At 50.1% G+C, this 23415-nt stretch overlaps 1 protein-coding gene across 1 annotated transcript; it reads right to left on the bottom strand.

The window, feature by feature from the left end:
• Positions 1 to 20453: 20453 nt before the first annotated feature.
• On the bottom strand, positions 20454 to 22985 carry LOC120842953 (DNA polymerase delta catalytic subunit-like). The gene has a single exon (XM_040214188.1). It carries the CDS (start codon positions 22983 to 22985, stop codon positions 20454 to 20456), a length of 2532 nt encoding a protein of 843 aa, XP_040070122.1.
• Positions 22986 to 23415: the final 430 nt, after the last annotated feature.

Here is a 23415-nt window from a genome sequence, read left to right as displayed (position 1 = left end):
TCAGTAGACTCATTCAGCGAACTCCCACCTGAGACTGCAGCGCTGGGTTCTGCAAAGTAATTTGAATGAATATAGATGCAACAGGTTTCTTTGAGCGTGCGTCTAACACATATTCTTCATATTGAATCAGCTAACTGTATTCATATCCATGTCCATAATTCCAGATTCCAGCTTATTTTTATTTTGACATCTGAGTTTTCTTCAGTACTTTTCTCAACATCTGTGCTTGCTGAGCCGTACTCAAGTCCATACATCTTGTCTTTCGCTATTACATTAATATATAAAACTGTTGATGCCGAGTGAGAATTCAAGGTACCGAATCTGTCGTGCGAGCTAAATAAGAACCAATAAAAAGCTCTACAAAGGAAATTTTGTTAAAGGATGCTGTATGGGAATTAGAATAGCACATGCCATGCTAAAAAAAAAATACAAATTCTTGTTAGGTATGCGAGGATGACAGTGCTGTGCTGTTTCTGATGTGTCACAAAAAAAAAAAAAAATCAGTGCCATACAGTGTTCCTTATGGAAGTACAAACTGTTGAATTCGAAGCCCAGAAGTTTTATTCAAGAATGTTCCTCAATACAAATGTATTTAGAGATCTGAGCCACTGACTCATACATGACTATGTGGCAAACATTAATTTTCATGTGGATTATAGTTTACAAGGTCTAGTCTGCATTGATTTATTGCATTCATGCTGAAACTGGGAGGGGTTCTCTGGGTATGAATAAAGAGATAAATATTTCTTGAAATCAAAACATTTGAGAACGGACAAAAGGAAGGATCTGAGAACGGTATCTTAGATTCTCTTCTTTTTCTTACAGTATCTCTAATGTTCACTTTATTTCACCTGATGCATTTAGTTTTTAGCGCAGCTCTTAGCACCCGTTTCCGCGTTTCGCGGCGTCGCTGTCGGCGTAACCACCCTGCTAAACTTGGCAGGAAATTGAATTAATGTTGTGGTCATGTGACGTTAATATTTCCGCTAAGTCTAGCTGAGAAACTGAATTTTTTTTATGGCTGACGTGACACGGTCATGCGACGTCATTTTCCCTGCTACTTTTAGCGGAAAAACTGCATTTGTGTTGAGGTCATGTGACATCAATTTCTGCGCTAAATTTAGTGGGAAACTTAACCAGCTAAATTTAGTGGGGAAATTTTCCCGCTAAATTCAGGGAAGTTTCCTGCTAAATGGGAGGGAGCAGAAGAGGAGGAGGGGAGGGGGAGGAGGGGCATACCTTCCCATCCTCCTCTTCAAGATCTGTGCTCTAATTTCACGTTACAGAGAATTGTAAACGTCTCATATTTCATCTCATGTTTATTCAACTTTTATATTGCAGGTGCGCTCGCAGCACAAATCTGGGTTGTGCTGATCCTCTACGCACAGGTTAGGAACTCCTGAGTGGCAAGAGTGGGAGTTTGGTCTGACAGCTCAAGGGACACCATTGTTCAGTATTGAATTTTTAATAATCTTCTTTTAAGCAAAGTTAAGCTTTGCTGCATGCAGTTCTTGTAAAAATAAATACCTGCAACCAAATTTACCAGGTCACGACATTTCGCCTCTGCTCTTAGTGGTCCTGGTGAGCCTCGGATAAGAGCTTACTGGTGTGCAAACACCATGCTTGTTTGAAACCACTCACTGATGTAGAGACTCGCTGACATCCAGCATTCCAATGAAACGCTGGATGTCCACAAGTCTTTCTTGAACAATGCAAGCGGGGAAGGAACCATACAATCGTATTGTATTGGGGGACATTCTACAGAGTTTTTTTTCTATGTTTTACAGATTTTTTTTAAAAAAGCCGTAAAAGCTACATTTACGCGGTCTGTGCACGTGAGTTATATGGCCAGGGCGGCATAGTATAAAAGGCTAATTTGTAATGATCCGTCGGCTTATTACAGAGATATGCCAGACTTCTTTCAGAAAACTAGATGGAGGTTCATTCTAGCGTAGTTTTATCCCGCGAATCTGAATATCCCGTTCGTTTTCCTCAAAGATATAACTAAACGTGAGAAAACACAAAAAACATCCCACCAACAGTGACATCGTAAGAAGACCTTTCGGCCGCCAAGCGTGTGTCGCTTAAGGGCCGCGCGTCCAATCGCAAGTTTTCTAGGTATATTCTCCGGCACTGGCACCAGTCGTGACACATTTTTCTGCCCTTTTAAAAAATAGCATGTGCGTGCATAGCTTTGATAGGCGCTGAAGATGCGTGAACAAAGATTTTGAAAGCTGCTGTTGTGACATCGCTCTCTAGGGAGGTGCTTTCACAGCGCTTTAAAAATGACTATGCAGCCTTGATTAATTAAATTAGCAAATAATTTTGATATTTGAGATTCTGGAGGTCGAATGAAGAAGATTTAAAAGTGTTTTCTCAAATACAAAACTGCTTCAGCCTCTCTCTAAGTATAGTATGTTCGTGAAATTTTTGATCAGTGAAAATAGACCCATGGTTCCAATTAGAAACCTGCTAAGCATCATCAAAACACACTAAATCAATTTTCTTTGTAAAGATATAAGACGAGTAGCATTTTATGGCGTTATAAAAAAATGGTCAATTTGGACGCATTTCCAGACTTCGGTTTCTTACCAGAGCGCATCTTTGCACCTGCGGTCCAGCTGCCCGGTGACCGCAGTGCGAAGCCGCCCCCTCGCCTCCCTCGTAGGATGAAGGGAAGCAAGTCGCATGTGTGTTGCGTGTCTATGCCCCTGGGGAACAGGACCGTGGGCGCAGAGATGAGCTCTGATAAGAAACTGAAACCTAGAAACTCGTCCAAATAAAGCTTTTTACAGAATGGATAAAACGCTACCCCTGAATTATATCCTTCTAAAAAAAACTTGATTTTGTGGTTTTCAATGACTCAGCAAGTTTCTAATTGAAACCATATTTTCATTTTCACTAATTAAAAAGTTGATTAACAAATTGTATTTAATTATCTGACTGATCGTTACGACTAGGTCCCTATACTACGTACGCCTGGCCGTATAACTCGCCTGCACAAACCGCATTAATATAGCTTTCACGACCTTTCTAAACATATATGTAAAGCTTAAAACTAAATCACCCTGTACAACAGTGAAAAGGCGAAACCAACACGCTGGAGCCATATGGCTCCACCATGCTGGTATCGTCTTTTTGCTGGTATAGGATGTCCCATATTACGTTATGCATGTATGGTTCCGTCCGCCTACATGGTTCCGCCTATATCCACTACGCTGGTATAGGATGTCCCATAATACGACACGCTTGTATGGTTCCGCCCACCTGTATCGTTCCGCCTTATTCCACTATACTGGAGCCGCCTTTTTCGCTTGTATAGGATGTCCCATATTACGGTTACGCTTGTATGAGCCTTTTCCGTCATCTTTCCATCATCGAGATTTTCCAACAGGGAGGGGGTCGGTGATTTTGTCAAACGTCTTGATGTCCGACGAGTTTACGGCACAGGCCAAAGTCTTGTCGCGCTCCTCTTCGTCCGCCGACAACAGATAGACGTTGGTGGCTGCTCGTAGAAAATTCCACACCGAGAGCACGGCACCGTTCCAGACCCAATCCTTGACGTAGAGGCGTCCACTCAAATCTCTGTTTATGAGGGACAAGTTGAATAGAATTTTGTGTTCGACAAACAGTTGCGAAATGTAGAGCGACACGTGCTTTGAGGCAACCGTCTCCATGGTGTTCCACAGGTCGACGAGTCCCTCCGAGAAGACGATCGCTTCTACTCTCACCTGGGACGTGACAAAAAATCGCCGAGGTATTATCTCGTTCAGGAGTCGCTTGAAGGAGGCGCATTCCGTCGAACAGTCTGTAGAGATTCGTAGCACGCATACCTTTAGTGCAGAATCGTTGATTGGGGTCGATAAAAGCTGTTTCCGACCCTCCAGCGTTCTCTTCCGCCTGACTTTGGTGGGTGTGAGCATATTCGTTAGATTATTCACGCACGAGCAGTTATAGCTGAGGACAACTTCGCGTACTTCTTCGGTGCGAGTTTTCGCAAACACGCCAAACGGGTCTGGGGAAGATAGGTTTACCTGCATATTGATCTTGTCTATTGCCCCCAGCGTCGAAACAGATTCGTAATTTTGCAGGTACAAGCTCGACAACCGCGGCATGCTTTCCTTTAGATGTAGACACAACGTCGGAGAGACGGGTGCGTACACACACAGAGACCGTAGACGGGGGAACGTCTCTTGTACCAAGAGGCGCGACAGCATCTCCGAGTCGTCGCATTTGGCATTCACAACGACCGTTACGAGATTGTACTTGACTCTTTGAAGAAATGCAATGGCGTGCGAGTCCACTTTCTGCAAGATGACGCTTCATACGGCATCGACGAAGGACTGCGGGGCGATGGCGAAGCACTCGTTCACGGACGTATCCAATAGTGTTACGTGTCGAATGCACTGGTGTTCGTAGCACATTAGTTTCACGACCGGTATAGTCTCACATTTCGGCATCCCCATTTGGTAATAATCGTGTTCCGGACAGACTTCTCTCATGGCCACGGGCGACTTGCACACCGACGACGACAGAGTCCGCGTAGCTTCCAACAGTGTGGGGAACTCGTACTTGTAGTGGTGAGGGCACACGATGTACTTGGAATCCAGACAGTATCCCAGTGAATTCAAAATTCTCGTATTTCGCAAATCACCAGGATGTAGGACTATTCCCCCCACACACGCCATGTTTAAAAAAGTTCCCCCCGACTAGACGACCATGTGCGATATATATATGAGCACACTGAGAGACGTAAAGGTTATCAATGACGAAATCAATGCGGAATGGACTCCGCCTCTCTACAACAAAAGACAAAGGGAAGACGAGTTCAAGGTCACCGCAAAGAAGCGGCGCGAGTTGCCCTCTTGCGGCGTCGTTCCGATAAAAGAGACGTCGACGACACTTGTCGCCATGCGGTGGTTGCTCGACTCCGCCAAGGCCAAGACCGATACGGGGCAGACGTGGCCCTTTTACTTGAACAAGGAACTCGGGTCTCCCCTGGACGTGTGGTTCGAAATCAAAGCCCTTTTTAACGAGGCTCAGTCTCCCGCCAGCGTTCTGTATTTCAAGGAATTTACCGCGACGACCAATACGACGGTGACCTTGAGAGACGACGACGTGCAGTTGTGTTGGAAATATTCCGACAGGATGGAGGACGAGACGACGACGCCGACAAAGGAACACTGGGACGATCCGACCACCCATTACGTTTTCAAAGCCTCCCCGGTAAACGTGTACAAGAGAGTCGGTAGAAGTTCTTACGTTCTAGCGGCCAAGGCAATGCAGCGCGACGCCCCCGACATTAGCTACGCTGTCTACTCGGACGGTCGCCGTCTGTATAAGAAAGACTTTGACAGGGTAAATTATCGCGAGTTGCTCAAGTCGTCGTCAAAGACCCCGCTCCTGTTTCAAATGTTGTGTAGCATCGGCGGCGGACTCCGACCCTACTGCCGCGACCTATCGCTCAAACTGTCGGACGTCTTCCCCGGGCCGAAGGAAATTTCGCGCCTGGAGAGCGAAACCCTGCCCAGTAGTTTCGCACTCAAGAGTCTGTACGAGAAAAAGATTCGCGACTTTGACGTCTCGCTGCTAAACTCTGTGGATACGGGCATCGTCAAGAGCGCCTTTTCGGACGTTATCAACGGTGACACGAGCGACCTGGCTACCGCCGAAAGCTACTTTTCCAGCGACTACGACCACTCGGAGCTCGAGCGATGGATCGACCTATTGGATCCCATAATAAAGATTGTCACGCAGCATCCCAAGTTTACCTCCAACACCAGTCGGTATCTCTGTGAGCTATTCAAGTTTTCCTTCGACGCCGCGGTTCGTTGGGCCAACCGCCTGCGGGCCTGTGTCGTCTACATGCACGCGAGAAACGACTCCGCCTCTTGCAAAGAACAAAATTCGATTCCCGAGCTAAAAGATGTTACAAAAACGGTAAACATGGCCAAGCGCAATTCGATCCACCAAATGTTCCATAATGTGAACCAATGCGTTCAAGGGATTCGTGAGTCGAACACCGAAGAAATGAGCCCGGAAGATCGCCACAAGATGATTGGCTGTATGGAGCAACTTTCGGTGGGCATCACCGGCATGCTCTGCAACCTTCGTTCTCAACAGTCGCAAACGACGAGTCAGTACGCGATGCACGCCGACAGGGACTCCCTCCTTAACGCCATCGAAAACCTACGACGCGAGGTACATCAGAAGAACGCCGAGTACGATCGCCTGCTTGGGATCGTGAACGATATCAAGTCGGCCCTGTACGAGTTGTACGGCAAGCCCATGATATGCCTGCCTTATGATAGCTACTCGCGCCGAGACATCGGAGAAGTCCTGGATAGGCTTAAGCACGAGTTGGAAAGGTCGTATAGATCGTGAATTTAAATAAAAAGAAGATAAAACCACTTTGCGCGTTTCTCTTTCGTTTTCTAAACATTCAAAATGGCGGCTAATAATCCGCACAGAAAACTCATTAGTTGTCTAGAACAGTTGACTAGCGACATCAACAGGTACTTTCCGGGACCCTATTCTAGACCACCTCCCCCTTTAGTCTACGATAGCGCACGACCTCAAACGACGTTTAGCGGGGATCCTTCGACCGATTTCACGCGTAAGACTTTATCCGTCCCCGTCCCTTATAAAGTCGCCCCAAAGCCTATTTTCAAAAGAGGCGATATCAAGGCGGAAGCGGCTTCCGTAAAATCTGAGGCAGATACTGCACCAAAATACGCGGAAACAGAAAAATACGTAAAGAATGAGCAGGTCGAGATGTTCCAACCCAAACCCGAAATGGGCGAAAAAAAATATGTGCCCAAGTTGGAGGACGATCTCGATTTTAATTACAAAACCGAGACGAAATAAAGCGTAGAAAAGTCCGCGAAATACGTAAAGAAAGAGGAGGCCGAGATGTTCCAACCCAAAACCGAAATGGACGAAACAAAATATGTGCCCAAGTTGGAGGACGATCTCGATTTTACTTACAACACCGACACGAAACCAACCGTGGAAAAGATGCCGTTACCGAAGCAAGACGACAAATGGAAGAGCATCAACGACAGTCTGGCAATCAAACGAACCGAAGCGCCGGACAAGTCCGTGGAGTTGATAAATCATTCCACGTTACCGAGGTGGGTGAAGCGCGTAATACTCCACCCCTTACCCGCGAGGCAATTGTTAAAAATCGAGTGGTTGAACGACGCGTCGGCCAACGCGTACGCCGACGTCTTGAAGAAGACTAGAGACGTGATCGCGGGGCATTCCACCCAAACTATATTGTACGCCAGGATACCCGTCCCTGTCATGATAGTTATGTTGCGACGCCTATTCGATCAAAACCTAAGGGATATCCTAGAGTCGCAGCCCGAGCTTGTCCCAAAAATAGAGAAGCTCCAGCAGTCGATGATCATGTACCTCCAATACGCGCTAGTGACCTACATGAACGCATTCAACAGTGCCTATTCCAACGCCCTGTATAACCTAGAGCTCGTGGTTACCCAAGACGCGAGCGTGCACGACGCTCGCATCAAGCCTGCCTATAACACCCTGGTGGGCGAGTTATACAGGATAGAGTTCATCGTGTCCGAGAACGTCATGGCCACGTGCATCAACGTCGCGATCCAGACTATTCACAAGTTTCTTCAGGTGCACGATTTAGATAACACAAGCTACACTCAGGACTTATTGATTAACGGGAAAATAGACATGAAATTGGTGACGGATATTGCAAAGTCTTCACCCAAGGAGATGTTTCCCGATACCATGGACGAGTACAGTCTTTCGTCGGAGCACCTATCCTATCTGAACGACGTTGATCCGCGCATCAACCTCAAGATCCGAGACGAGATGATGGGAATGTACATTAAGTACGCCGTTTCCTCTATGCACCTCGTGCCGATCGACATTCCCGCGATCGAGCTGGTCAAAGAGCTCGACGCTCTAAAGAACACGGTTTACGAAGTGTACGAGGGCAAGGCAAACTCGATCGGCAAGCGACGCGTAAACTACCTCATCGTGAGCAACCGCTACCTAAAATACGAGGCTCTCAGGTTTCGTTCGGCACTCTACCGCATGCGGCTAAACCGTCTCATCATAACCAGGAGCGTGTATGGCGACAAAAAGAATGATAGAGACAATATATATCGTCAAATGTATCACTCGTTGCTGATCGTCGACATTGCCCTGTTTTATCTGTGGAAGTCGCTGCGACTGTACGCGCCAGACTACGCCTTCACCGACGGCGCCGGCTGCCCGCCCTGTCGCGACCAGACAAAGGGTGGTAACGCGCGTCCGATGTACGTGGACGACTTTACCCGTCACTCGGACGAGATAAACGCGATGCACGACGAGCAGCGCAGTAGGCTCGCCGCTAAGCTCCAGAAGGCCGAGCAGGAGGCCCGTGCCTACGGTCTCGATTCTTACACGCGAACCTACATGGACCAACTCACCCAGGTCCTATATCGCGCACAGAACGCGGGCCTGCAATTGCAGCACAAGCACAAGCTCTTTTTGGCGACAGAGCCTCAAAAAAAGACGGAGCCGCCCCCGCCATCCGTGTCGATAAACAACCTCGTGAGCGGACTGGACGACGACTACTTTGACAAGATGTACAACGAATACCTAATGCGACTCAGGAAGAAGATGACCGGCGTGATAGACAACATCACCACGGCCGAAGCGGAGCAAGACACCTTCAACCGCAACATTTACGAGAAAGAGCGCAAAGCGATCAAGAAGCGCATCAAGGACATTGAAAACATCAAGCAGAAAGACGAGTCGGCAGCCGACGCCAAGAGCAAAGGCAACGTGCTGCACGTCCGGCAGTGGATCCTGGCGCACTACCTTCAGTACATGGACAATACCATGAGCCTGGCTCGGGAAATCATGAAAGACGCTTCCGATAGGATCGAGCCGATGGACCTTTCGTTTAACAGCGTCTCCGTAGGAGCAGATTCGGTCATTCCGGGCTCCCAGAGCGACGACACGAGGTCCGTGGTCTTTTTGTCTGTGACGGACGACACACCACACGCCTACATGGACTACCTGTACAGACCTAAAACCACCCCACTCGAGAATCGCGAAGGCGAAATCAGGCACTACGGCTTCGGAGCGCAGGGAGTGGGTATCATCCCCAAGTACATCATCTACCAAAACTCGGACTCGACCAACGCCGTGTACTACCTGCGCAAGATAGACGCCCTGTTTGAAAACGACGCCACGCGCACCTACGTCGCGGTACTCAGTTTCTTTGTTTGGCTCAAGTACCTGTGCAAGTCCGTAATGAAGGATCGCGCCAACGCGCCTAGCTTGGCTCGTCAACAAGTCATGGACGAGATTCTGGCGGGGAGGCACCTATACGTGTTTGATATCATGTCCAAGGCTAAAGGCGACCCCAGGGTGTTCGACTTCATGAACGTCGGAGACGAGAAACTCGGCGACCAAATGATACATATAAACAAGTTGAGCGACCTGTTGACCAACAATAACCTCGCCGAGAAGCTCGTCCAGCTCACACATTCGGACGACAACCCGTTTAACGAAATGTACCGTGCCGTAAAGATGTACGGCAACTCGGTGTATCGCAACATCGTACAAATTGCCCGCGACAGAATGTACGAGTCTCTGGAGGACATTTCGTTTGCTCCCGCAAACACCTTCAAAGAGATAGTCAAGAGTATCAGGTGTTTGCGCAGCTACACAAACGACTACGGCGGCGCCGTGGCCATACTGAGACACTTTATCACCATCAACTTTTTGTACAAAAACAGCGAGATCGTCATAAACGCCATCTGGGACGCGCTCATTAAAGTCTTTGACGGCGTGTGGGACTCTACCAAGTCGGCGTCTTTCGAAAAGATGCACGGCTCACACGTGTTCCACATCTTCCAGTCCCTTATCGACCTGGTGGGCGACCAAAAGATCGACATAGACCTAAAGATCAAGCAGAACTTTTACACCTGCTTTAGCAACACGAAGCACCTATCGTACGAGGTGGCCAACGTCATTCTGGACATTGTCTACACGGTCGCCGAATACCTCGTAGTGAGGTCGGACAAACTGTTTACGATCCTCACGCATTTTAAGGAACTCGACGAGCTCGTCAACCAGTGCCATCGAGCCGAGGCTACCTGGCACACGGTGGCGGATGTCCTGCAGAGGAAACGAGACCTAGACAACTTTGCGCTACCCAGAGAGGACTGCGGCCAAACGGACGCGCTGAGCGCCGACGTCCAGCACGTGTTGCGCGACCTACTCAGGCTCGTCGAGGTAGGCGACATGGGCGTATATCTACAGGTGCTACCGCACAGGTACTCTCTCGTGTATTACGACTACAAGTACGCCTACCTGCCTCGAACGCTAAAGAACATCATGGACGACTTGATCCACTACTGGTGTTTCAACAACGAGGAGCCGCAAAAAGTGTACGACCTGTTCCGAGCTATCGCCCTCCTATCCAGCAACAAGCCATTACCACACGGTATCGAGGTAACCGAAAAATTGAGATACTTTGCAAACAAGTACGCCAAGTTTGTCAAGACAAGGACGGAGGAGAACGATCCCGAAGACAACGCGCTGGCCATGCTATATCGTTCGGTGCACGGCCTCTTCGAGTACGGCAATAAGTCGTCCTCTCGCCTGACCGCGTTTCTCAATTTCCACAGGGACATGGGCGTCATCTACGGCCAACTGGCAGACCCCGAGTACGTGTACGGGCCCCGCAGCACGGCCGTCCAAAATTTAGAGATAGTCTTCAAGAAGAAAGAGGTGGTGATCGAGGCGATACGCCAACTCGTACACCTTTGTCCCGTGACCGAGTACGCCGAGCAAAACGTGTACAACCAGAGGCAAGTGCTCTATCAAGCCTGGGCATACGTCGTCGACAAGGCCAAAAACGTACCGATGAACCTAGACGCCATCACGGAGAGGGTCGTGAGGCACACCGGTTCTTCGGGCAACAAGGCCAACTTTTTTACGCTTGCCGACACCATTCTCAGCCAGGTGAACCCCGAAGTCATCGGGCAGTGGCAAGAATATGTCAACGTGCTCTTGGACGCGTATGACAATTGCGAGTTCAAGACAGTGCACACAAACACTCCGCCACGAGCGTCCGTCTACCCGCCCGAGATTATCAATCTCTTGAGCCAAAACTACTCAAACACCAACACGCACCGGGTGGTGAACATTTACAACCGCTACTTTGGCGGTATATACGCCGTCTTTACGAACCTGTACCGAGAAGACGCGCTCAACGATATAATTCCCGTGGCGAGCTACAGGTTGGAGAAGGCCAACTACAACACGCCCGAAGCGATGCAACTGGCCTATCAGACCAACGCACGCAACACGTCCTGGCCCTTGAAGCTGCTGCGCGACATGTTGGCCTCCAACGACGGCAAGCAAGACAGGTTTTACTGCATCCTGATGCAGATAACGCAGGCGCACCTGTTGTTTGTACCGTCGTGTTTCGTGACAAACGACGAGGACCTCTTCAAGTTGACGCAGTACGCGAGCTGTTATACCAACCTGACGAAACCGGATCTATTTAGTTATCTAAATCCGCAGTTGATCGAGGACTATCGCGTCAAGATAAACTCGGACAATTTGCTACTCAACGTGTACGCAGATAAAGTCCGGTCCCTCGTGGCCAAACGCTTCGGCGATCAAAACAAGATTGACAAGTGCATAGATCTACTGGGGTGGCTCGTGACGTACATCAAGCCCGACGAGACACTCCAGAAAATCGCAGAGTTTACCAAGAGGCAACTCGACGAGACAGAGACGCTGCTCATGTTAGAGTACACATACGTAATATTGCGCATGCACTGGAGCATCATTCTGACCAAGATGTTTCGAAAGGAGATATTAGAGAAGCAGGACTGGCTCGTAAGTCAATTAACCACGCTTCTTTCTAGCGTGGGCGACCCGCTCAACCGGGCAAACACGAACGATTTTGTCTCCAAGCTAAAGAGCAAGCGCTCCGATTTCACGGTCGACGAGCGCACGTTTGTCAAAAATAACGTCAATCTATTCAAGTACACGTTAAGCGCCCTAAAGCAGAGAAAGCAAATACTGACAGACATACAGGTGGTCGCGGATATGTGGCACAAGACCATCGAGTACGTCGGTCTGAACGAACATGCCTTTTCGAAGGTTACCATGACCAGTCCGCTCTACACATATAGTCTACCCAGGATAATGTACGACAGGTACTCTGATGACAGGGAGTTAAACAAGATCGTGTTTACCGATTCGCAAAACAACTTTAGCGAGGTCGAGCCGTACACGATACGCAATTGCGACTACAAAGTCACTTGTCCAGGAATAGACTAGCGACAGTACTACGACGAGCAGGAGCGCGACTATAACATGATGCAGACGACAATCTCCGCGGCCGAGGAAGCCATCGACGCCATGAAGAACAAGGAACGGGACGTGGAGGAAACAGAGATAGAAAGGGAAACGGCCATGAGGTCCGACGAGCGCTACGTAGACAGAATGGCCATCATAGAGAGCACCTTATCCAAGACCGAAATTGCTCTCTTGCTGCTGGAATCTAACGCTTCAAAAGTTAATTTCAAACTCAGATATTTCGACGGTAAGGAATACGCGATGCGTATTTACGAGGCGTGTAACGAAGGGAAATATCCTCAAGAGGAATACGACTTTAGTTTCAACAACCGCAAGATGCAGACGGTATTTCCCGTGTCCGGCTTCCCACTCGATTTTTACACTTTCCTATCAGCGATAGGGCAGACCGATCCAGTCGTCGATTTGGAACGTATAAACGTAAAGTCGCAATTTTTCAAAAAGGAGGAACCTTCGCTCAATCCGGGTTACAGCTTCCTCGAGTTAATGAATCGATCGCCTCCTCGCTGCAAGATCCCCCAGGCCGAACTCCCCGGCTTGCGCAAACGCAAGCCCGACGACGCGGGTGAAACTGTAATTATCAAACGTCCCGCGTCGGCCGCTCCGCAGTCCCTGTGCGCTCAACATCTTTACACGCCATCGCGAGTAGCGTCCGCTCCTCCTCCGAGCGACGTCGATTACGACAAACACAAGACGGATCAGTTGCTAGACGTAAACGTAGAGATGAATGAAGATGAAACTCAACCGCTTCCGGTGGTCATCGAGACGAACGTGCAGAGACCTCCGCGTTATAACACGGCCTTCGATGCGGAAAGACAAGTCGCACCCACCACCACCACCACGGGTGGCGCGTCGACGGCGCCTCCGTCGTATTACGCACCCTCGGTGGCCGTCGTTGACAGAGGCTTCCTCGAGCGTCCCGAAAGACCTCAGTCGGAGACGACCGAGATTGGTAAAACGTCGCGCTACGACAAGAGCACCGTCTTGGGTAGCATCAAAGAAGAGGACGAAGAAGACGAGTTTGTGGTCGTGGACGACGAAGGCGATTACGAGTATCAGCTCGGCGAGAGCTCTAAAACTTTCTTGACCTCTTCGGATCGCTGCAAGTCCGCTCCTCCTTCGGTCAAAGAAAAAGACGTCGCTATGGGGAGCGACTCTGAAGAAGAAGAAGACGTCGGTATGAGGAGCGGTCCGGAAGGAGATGATGAATCTATCAACCCGCGGACTCGTAAAGCGAAAAAGACAATCTCCAAGAAGCGCGAAGAATTTGGGTCTTCGCGCACGGAGCCATACTTTATTAGCAAAAGATTGGCATTCAAGCAAAAGGCCAAGTTGCGCGGTCGGAAACTTGAGCGAAGGTTGATCCAAGAACAGGCAAGCGTTCCATAGTCTTCGAACGAACCACTTTTAAATAAGATCTAGGAACTCGAGGGAAAGAAAGTGGAATTGGAGAAACGTTTTAAAACGCTCGATCCGGCAAATGTACCAATATTTGACCAAGTAAAGCTAGAGATTCAGCAAGTAGATGCGGAAATAAACAAAGCCGTTACTCAGTTGCAAGAGATGAGCGGAGCCAGACCCAAAGTTGTTTCCCCGGCGCAAGAACTTACTGCGAACGAAATGTACGCCAAATTATTGGAGGACTACAAGAATGTTCAACAAATTAGTGTTCAACTAGAGAAGGAATTGCAACGCGTCAATGCGGAAGATCCAGGTAACGAACAACTCAAAAAACGGTTGACCGACAAATTACACAACAATCTCGCAACTGTACAAACTTTGAAAGAGAAACTGGACCAGATGAAGACCGCTGAAAAAGTAGATGCTAAAGCAAAGGGCATTTATTATTCCACCTACGTGGCAGTCGTAAACCAGGCAAAGATGACCGGACAGACGGCGGTCGTTCCCGAGATCACGGAAACGGCTCCCCACCCCTCTCGCTCCATGCCCTGGAGCGTGCGAGATATGGATTATATGCTAAAGTACGGCAAGGCCGTGTGGGAGATGCTAACGCACCAACGCGACACGCAAGGCCTGACGTTGGAAGATATTTTGGACCGCAGGACGGACGTAAATTACACGACGCTGTCGGCGGAGGGCGAGAAGCCATTTGACGCCGCGCTGGCTAGACGTTTCTTGCAAGAATCCATAGGTAGCCGGGCGCTGAACCTGACAATTCGCGCGGGTCATTTGCAATGCACAATCAAGTTTGAAGTCACCAACCCGATCCACTGGGCCGTCCTGTACTGCATGAGTGCCGACGAAGCCGCGCGACTGACTGGCCCGGACAACTACGACAGTCTTTTTGAGTACGCCAAATGGCTCTACTTTTTCGATCTGGCGGCGGACATGCCCAGAAAGGAGAATCTGAAAAACAAGCCCATACTATCCACCAATTTTACTTTGCCGTACATTCATAAAGTCGAGACCCAACTCAACTTCGTGAACGGCAAATTTTATCACCAGCATACCGACGGCAAAGAGGCGACTCTTAAGTTCCTGAACCCGTTCATCTTCAAACCGGACCTAGCGTCCCATGGAAATGGCCACATCACCAAGGGCGTGGTGAGCGGCGCGTGGATGGGGCGAGCCGTTATATCCAACGCACGCACCGTGCAACCGCTTTCGCTATTTCTGTTTAACGAAATCGAGATTCGCACGCAAGACGTTGCCTTCGAAAAGATTGCTCCGTACGTACTTCCCGTCGAGTTTATGCACCAAAAAGGCCAACCCAGATATTGCATGTTGTACGACACGGGCAACGGTTACTTTGTCAATAGCGCCTACGAACCCCAAACGTTTCAGGATCTCTATGATAACGTCGAGACGGTCGTTTCGCGGCCGGACAACATGCCACTAGCCGTTCATCCGATCCGCCCGCCTACGGACGTTCCCAAATGCACGGCGATGAAGCCCGCGGCCTATCACATGCCCACGTTCGACGCGTGGCCCGAGTGCCAGTTTCCACAGCTATTCGAGGGAAGGGAGCCTCAGCTCTTAGAAGCCATGAAAAGACGCACGCTAATTGGTTGCGCGATCGGAAATACGGCCAGCGCGATACACGAGATCATCACCAAGGCAAATTATCGGCCCACGGTAGACGACACGACCAGGGTCATCTATAGAAACGCAAACTTGTTTGACCCCCTGTACAACGCGATCGTCAACTACGCGGTAAATCGCAAATTGACTAATATCAACCTCGAGACGTCGGCGATCTTGCCGATTGCGACCGGCGTCGACATGTCGCCAGAGAACAAGCGAAGGTACTACAACTTCCTATTGTCCACGAACCTAAAGACCATCTTTGGCATATTTGCAAACTCGAAACAGAGCGGAGTAATGTTGGGTGGATCTCTGCCCACCCTACAATACCTTTGGGTGTACGGTGGCATGTCGGACTACTACTCGCCCCTGGTGTTCGAGCACGGAATCGTGAGAGCCGATTTTAACGATTTTACGTCCTTCTCGACTGCGATGACTAATCTGTACAGCGGCAAATTCGTATGGCAAATGATTTACGTGGTCCTGGCCCACACCATGATCGAGACGATACAAGACCACCTCACACACGCTACGGTTCGCAACTACATATCGACTACCAAACTCCAACACCAAGTGACTGCTCTAAAGCGATTCTTCGCGATTGCCAACTTTAGAGACGTGCGCATGCTCTACGTCTTCATCATGCAGAGCGTCAACCCCAACAACACCGCGTTCAACCCCGTCATGAACAACCCCAACTGCGGCGACGCCGAGTACGACCGCTGCGTCGTCGAGATCAGCCAGAGCGTAAAGCCTACTCTAATCGACTTTGACGACACCGAACTAATCCACAACATCTTTCTCATCAAGGAAGCGATTTAATCAGTGACACTGTAGTAGACGGTGTTTGGCAAAGTCGTCTTCTCCCTCGGCGGCGGAGGCTTCTTCGATCAGGTCTATCTTGCGCTTACGGCCGGGGACCTTGGCGTCTACTACCTCCGTCAGGGTAGCGTACGAGACCGGATCCCTGTCGTCCTCGTCGAGCAGAATTCTGGAGACCTCGTCGAGATTGTCGCCGTCCACGGCGACCATTCGCGCAGAGCTCAAGACGTTCGATTCCAGTAATAAAGTCGTTACCAAAGCTTTTATCTTTGTCTTTTTATCTGCGTCCGCCACCCCGTGAGCGTAGTCGACGCACGCGTATGCAAAGTCGTAGAGTTTCTCGCTCTCGGTGGCGCGCAATTTCCAGTCCACGTACGTCGGTTGCTTGGAGAACAAGGACAGGTTGTTGTACTCGGCGTTGCTCTTTAGATAGAGCTTGGGTGGGCTGTGGACCGTGCTCGAGAGCTTGAGAGAGATTTCGGCCACGAATATCTTTTTGACGTGAAGAAGAACGTCGGAGAGGATCTTGACCACGTCGTTGATGCAGTATCGCTGACAGACGCCTCGCATGTATGCCAACAGAGAACCCCCGTCTCCCACGGGGTCTTGGTACTCGAGAGAGGGGAGGGGCACTTTCACGTCAAAGAAGCCGGCCACATAGACGTACAGTGCCACGGCCGCGACGATGTCGTCCACGCTTTCGGACGCCAACCGCCTGCTCCCGTACGCGTCCTTGATGCTCGGGTACGATTTAGCCAGGTGGAATACGTTCTTCGAGTTTTCCGAAATCACGCTTACGTCGCTCATCAACCGTCGTCTAACGTTCAGGTCGTCTGGAGACCGCTTGATGGCCCTGTACAGGCTCCTGACACTTTTCGTGGGCGAGGCGAATTCCTTGTTCAAGACGTATCGGTAGAGAAGGTAAATCAGGAGACGCGGCGTGCAGGCCGGGAACACGACGGTGTACTTGCGGCCTTCTTCCGGCGCGTTCTCCATCCTCCCTATTCTATCGCACGCTTCGTTTAACGTCCTCAAGATCCATCCCGATCCGTCCGTAACCTCGTACTCGGCTTTGAGGGTAGTTCGGGGATCGGTCGGAAAAATGTAGTTGGAGTCGTCGACCGAACATAGAGATGCGGCGGCCACTTCTCGCAGACGAGCGTTTTGTAAGTGGCTGGTGTAGAAATGTTCCACGTAGGGTATGGCGACGTCCCGCAGCCATCGAGTGGTCACGGACGCGTAGACGTGTAGTGGAGTGCCGTGTGGGCAGAGTATAGCCGCGTATATAATCGCTTCTTCTTTGCTAAAATCGTCTTGCAACTTCCACACTTCTTTGATCAAGGTTATGTCCTGCTCAGATTTACCTCCTTTCAGCTGCCCGTCAGGTTGCAACACGTCCCATATGCTCTCCGGGCGCGTAGAGACGATACTTTCTGGATCTCGCTGCCATCCTGGCGGGCGCGGTTGTTTGGGAACGGGTAGCGAGTGTGTAAAAGGGACGTATTTTTCGTAGAGAAAAAAGCCTCGCTTCCCCAATATTCGATACCTATAAAAGCCACTCCCGTCCTGCGAGAGTAAAATGTTGTAAGGATCGGTGCCGTTCAACAGAGACTTGTAAGAACGTCTGGTGAGTCTCAGGGCGTCGATGCTGTACCATAGATCCGATACGAAAGGTCTATTCAGATTGCGCCTAACGTCGTCGAGTTTTGTAACGGGTAGAAATGCCACGTCGGGTAAAGTGGCGTACCGCGCTTGCGGTCTGATCTCGGTGTCGTCGCCTACGAGGGCGTTCCACACTTTAAGAGTCGGCGTCTGGATCTGCGCATCCCCTTCTTCGTCGTCCAAACAAGATCTGTATTTGTCGATCTGAGTAACGAATTTATCGTGGTCGAAGAAGGTGTATAGGTGGAAATACTTTAGGAGAGCCACGCTGTACGCAGACACGAAATTTTGCACGCCCTCGAGACTTTCTCCCGCGTTAAACATGTTTGTATCTTTACCGTTGATCATCGGGACTACAGTCCTTTTCAGGTTGACGGCGATCGCATTCACTAGAGGCGTTAAACATTCTTCACAGGCCAAGACGTAGTCCTTCTTAAACTCTCCTAGAGGAACCTCGTTCGACCTTAAAGGTTCCATAGATTTGTCCTTGATGGCCGTCAGAACGATCTGTATGACGGCGTCTTTAATGGCCGAATCGACTCCCAAATCTTCGTGTTTCCTATTGTACATTGTAACATACTCGTGCGTGGGATCCATCTTATCGATACACCGAAGTAGAATCTCGCACATTCCTGGTGCCCAAGCGTCCTCTTCGCTGCATAGCTTGGTCAAATAATTCACGTTTTCGTGTAACTGCAGTCTCTGTAAAGGATCGTCTTTAGTACTTGAGTACAAGTTTAAAAAGGACGTTAACTGAGTCGGTAGGGGATCTACGGTAGGCTCTTCTAGATAATTTGCGCCGGCCTTATTACCTTTCTTTGGAGATGCGTTACACGCGTAGTACAAAGTTAATAGCCTTTTTATCAAGGTAATTTGACCGAACACGCACTGCGTCTCTTTAAGGTGCTGATCGCCTTTAGCGTTAAATATATGTTCCGCATGTGCAGGATACGTCGTATACGTCGGCTTGTCGCATAGAGGTTGTACGACATAGCCGACAGACCATTCGTCCTTCGTTATTAAATCCATTAACGCTACATTGGAATTGGTGGCTTGACCGTTGGGCTTTTTGAGAAAAAACGAGGTCCCGTGTTGCCAGCTCACAGGATACACCGATCCGCTTTTAAAAACTTCTAAAGCAGCTATCATGACTTCTTTAAAATCGTTATCTTGTGCAATGTAAGGGCATACCGCATCTACGACAGTGTTACCGACTTGTCCATGCGCCTGTATAGATTTCACGGCCAAATAACATTCGGAGTTAAAAATTATAGCCCTCTTGATTCTTTTATCCATAGACGCCAACGTAGCGTCGTACGTTTCGTCTTCGTTAATATCTCCGAAAAGCATCTTGCAGACATAGAGCATAACGGGTCTACACTTTTCTAAAGCTTTGAGGACGGGCAAGTGTTTCTTGGTCACCATGGCCTTATACAACCAAATCAGAGCGCAATACCGGACGGAAATCGTCGCATTGAGCGGATACATTTCTTTCACGCCAACGAGTAGACAGTTGATGGCGTCGTCGTGAAACGTTGGTAACTGGTGCTTGTTCACCAAGGTGTCGGGAATCGTTCTGTGCGAAAACACGGACAATGCCGAACTGGTCTGTATGACTTCGTCGTTGGGATCGATCGCTTGCGTATAGTGTATACCCACGGAAGCCGCTCCGAATCCGCAAAACGTTTCGATTTTCGTTTGAAGCTCTTTCAGAGTGGCGAGAACTAAGTTAAACTCGACGTGGCTTCGCACCCCCACGATGGGGTCCAGCCTGTCGCAAATGTCGGTCCAGAGCGCGTAGTCGCTCCTGTAAGGATGCATGAAGAGTGCGTCGTATATGCGCACGTGTTCTTCGTTTGTTAAAACATTCTTAAACGACATCAATCTTTGCACCGTTGGGAATAGATACGTCGGCGCTAGTGAGCGCGCACCTTGCGAATATAACACCTCGACGCTCTTGGAGAGTGCGGTGTACACGGCGGGCGTGACTACTTCGCGACCCATCCTATAACTATTATACGCGTATATGTCAAAGTCTATAGAAAGACAGTGTCCATTGTTTTGATTCGGAATCAAAACGATTTGCAACGTGGGGGCCTTATCGTAAACATCGTCCTTTGGTGTTTTTTGAAAAAGAGCTTTATGTGTAACATCCGGAGTAATCTGAACTTCAACCGTGCCAGCCTTGTACGTTTCTCTACATTTCAAAGCGGAGATTTGCGCACCAGCTTGGTCATTAACGCGTATCCAAGGATTGTATTTCCAAACGACGTCGAAACCGGCGGGCACTAGCGCGGCGTTCCCATAGTTAGCAGCCAACTGACCGTGAGTCGTGTTCTTTAAACACTTGACTAGAGTATTAATGTTTAGAGCGGTAAAAAATCCCGTGGTAGTTTGCAATATCTCACCCCACGCCGACTCCTTCAAATGTTCGTACAATTGACTCACTCCAAAGGTCCCGCCACCACGCCAGTACGCGATAAACAGATCTATAGGAATTCTGATATTCGTATTCTGATTGGGTTGATACATATTTTTATTAGTGAACGAAGACGTCACCAGTCCAACATGTCCCGCAGCTCCCGCATGCAGAGGGCCACCGAACACGGTTTTCCGCGACACTCGTTGCACTCCGCGTGAGACACTTTGCCGTAGCGCCGATCGAATAATCGCGCGCACTCTTTCCGCAAGAAAAAATATTTACAGTCCTGGTTCGTGCACGAGATTTCCCCCGCCGACTTTTTGCCCGTGCACCGCTTACATATATCTAAAAAGTTCAAGACCTTCTCGGCATGTGCACCGATCCCGTCGTGGACGGACTCGTCGCAGTCGCCGTCATTAGCGCCGCAGTCGCATCCTTGGTCAACGGAAGACGAGCTCTTTCTCTTTCTGCATTTCGTACAGCGAGGCTGGCGGACTACAAACCTGGCCAACGGCGCACTCGTTTCGAGCGCAGGACGATTACGAATGCCGTCGCTTGCGCCAAAGACGATCCGCGCTGCCTCCGCTTCGTGGCACGCGAGGACGACGCTAAATATCCGGAGTAGCGGCGGCTTCAGCATCTTGACGTAGTCCTCGTAGTCAATGTCCTCGTCGACCGAGTTTAAGAGATGGGCCGGGTCTTCGGCGCGATACGCCGCCTTTACCAGCTTGCCGGTAAGGTAATCTGTCCCCCGTAGCCTCTCCACCTCGTAGGGTTTGAACGCCTTCATCACAAACTGAACGCGCTCTCCTCCCCGCGGTTCCGAACCTGGATTGCGACTCGCCATCTTCCTGGCCACCTCGACGTGAGGCATCGTAGATTTGTATTCCTTTTTACTCAAGGCTCTGGTCATCAACAACTTGTCTATGGTCACCTTCTGGTTTTTCAGGTCGCACAGGGCTTTGCTCGCGTATGCCACGGCACCCTTCACGTCGTTCTTCTCCACCAGGATCGAAATGGTCTCGGAGACGACTTCCGACACGTAGGGACAGGTATCTCTCCGCACGTTCTCCAGGCCCTTACAGTCGACCTTGGGAGGAGTGTTGGCGTCGACAAACATCCTACCGGCGTAGCGCTTTTTCGTAAATAGAATGTATGGGCAATAAATCTTTTCAAACTCCAACTCTATCGGACGCCGGTGATGTCCGTTGATCCACTCGCAAATTTTCTCGCCCCACACGAGAGCAGTCTCGATGCTGGTTCCGTCTGGCGTCTTGATCATCACGGAATCGGTGTCGCCGTATATTACGGAAAGGTTGCGCGGCGGAGGGACCTCGACGTACTCCTCGGCAAACTCGCCGTCGTCGACGCGCTCCTGATACTCGCCGACGTACGCCTTGGTCCTCCTGATGAGTCTCCTGCCAAAGGCCGTGACGCTGCGCGACACTTGCACGCAAGATAGCACTCCCTTCTCGAGCGCACCGGTGAAGCCGTACATCGGGTTGGCGGTGCACTTTATGGCCAGTTGCTGGTTGTTGAGCAGCATCTTGACGAAAGGGTCAGTCTCCTTCTTCATCTCCGCGCGGACCTCGCGTCTAGCGTTTAGGAGTCGAACAATCACCTTCGGGATGACGCCCAGTCTCACGCTCGGGTCGACGAAGCGATCGCCGGACGGGGTTAGGATCTCGCCGTTGGCAAACTCCACCTCCTCTTTGTGCGAGGCGGATGCTCGCGCGATAGCGGCGGGTACGGACGTCTTGCGAGATTTGGATACAAACTTATCCAAAGTGGTCTGCCCCCTCTGCAATCGCTTGACATTATGCTTCTTCTTGAGCTCAGGCTTGATGCCACGAGAGAAAACCGCCCCTGTCGTGGCCTGCCTCCGAGGCTCTTCGTCCGACACTTTGTCACACACCAGCCTCGCGTTCCGGTGATAGACCATCTCGCCGACGTTTTCTCCGACGTTGGTCTTGAGCGTCGTGAAGCAGAGATTGTACGCAATGATTATCGAGGGGTAAAGAGACGCAAAGTCCAAGGTCAGCACCGGGCTCTGGTAAAAGCCCCTGTACGGCTCCACGACGGTGGCCCCCTGGAAACTGTCCATACCGACGGGCGGCACAAAGGGGGGAAAGATCATGTTGCGCGCCTTCGCCTCGTGCAAAATCAGAGAAAAGGCCCTGATCTGCTGCCCCTTTCCGTGCACGTAGCGCATCGGTATCATGTTGACCTTGGCAAACTGGAGCGTCGAGGCGAGCGTCGTGAGCTTGGTCATCAGTTTGAGGGGCAGCATGCAGTCCTGGACGCAGTAACTCGCAATTTTTTTCCTATCGTCGGGTCCGCCGTGAAAGAGCCGAAGCATGTCCTTGTACTTTACGTTTTCCTTGGTCTCACCGCCGAGAAAGTGCGAAGAGACTGCGTCCAGCGTCTCCCGCCGCAAGCGAAACTGCCCCTCCTGAATAATCTTGTACATGTCGATGACGACCCGCGACGGCGTGGTCAAGACTATCTCCGTGTTCCACGACTTGGCCTGGTTGTCGCGCACGCACTTGCGCCATTCCGGACTGGCCAGGTTGTCCGGCGTCGGCGGCTTGAAATACTCGATGCGACCACTGGCGTACTTGTGGTAGTGGGTGTAGGGGGACCTGGAAACGTTGGGAATAGCCATTTTGCCAAATTACCCAAGCGCCAAAAATCATGCCGCGAGAGTAGTCTTACGCGATGGAGGTGCTTGCGCCTGCAGCAGTAAGTGTTCGAAAGCAATTGCCTAAACCAAATGGCATCTTGCACGCGTGTTTGTAAACGCTTTAATTTGGTTGCTTGCTTCTAATCATTTATGCAAGGAAGGCGAGAGTGTGTTACGCGCGTGCCTACTTTCCCTTGGGTGCCTTCCTGTGCGCTTTGCTTAGGGTGTAGACATCTGGCCATTTTGTCCCACACTTTTATTTTACTTTTTTGTTCAGAAGCGCGTAAAAGAGCGTGTCCCTGGACGCATTGTGGCGCTGACTGTGCTATGGCTTGTAACGTTGGCTATGGCGACATTTTGTTGTTGGCGATTTCTTTGTATTTTACCCGTGAGCGCGTGCTGTCGGCATCGG

This window comes from Ixodes scapularis, unplaced genomic scaffold (assembly GCF_016920785.2).
Source record: "Ixodes scapularis isolate PalLabHiFi unplaced genomic scaffold, ASM1692078v2 PGA_scaffold39__5_contigs__length_11793443, whole genome shotgun sequence".
NCBI classification, from domain to species: domain Eukaryota; kingdom Metazoa; phylum Arthropoda; class Arachnida; order Ixodida; family Ixodidae; genus Ixodes; species Ixodes scapularis.
This window is presented reverse-complemented; position numbering and strand designations above follow the sequence as displayed.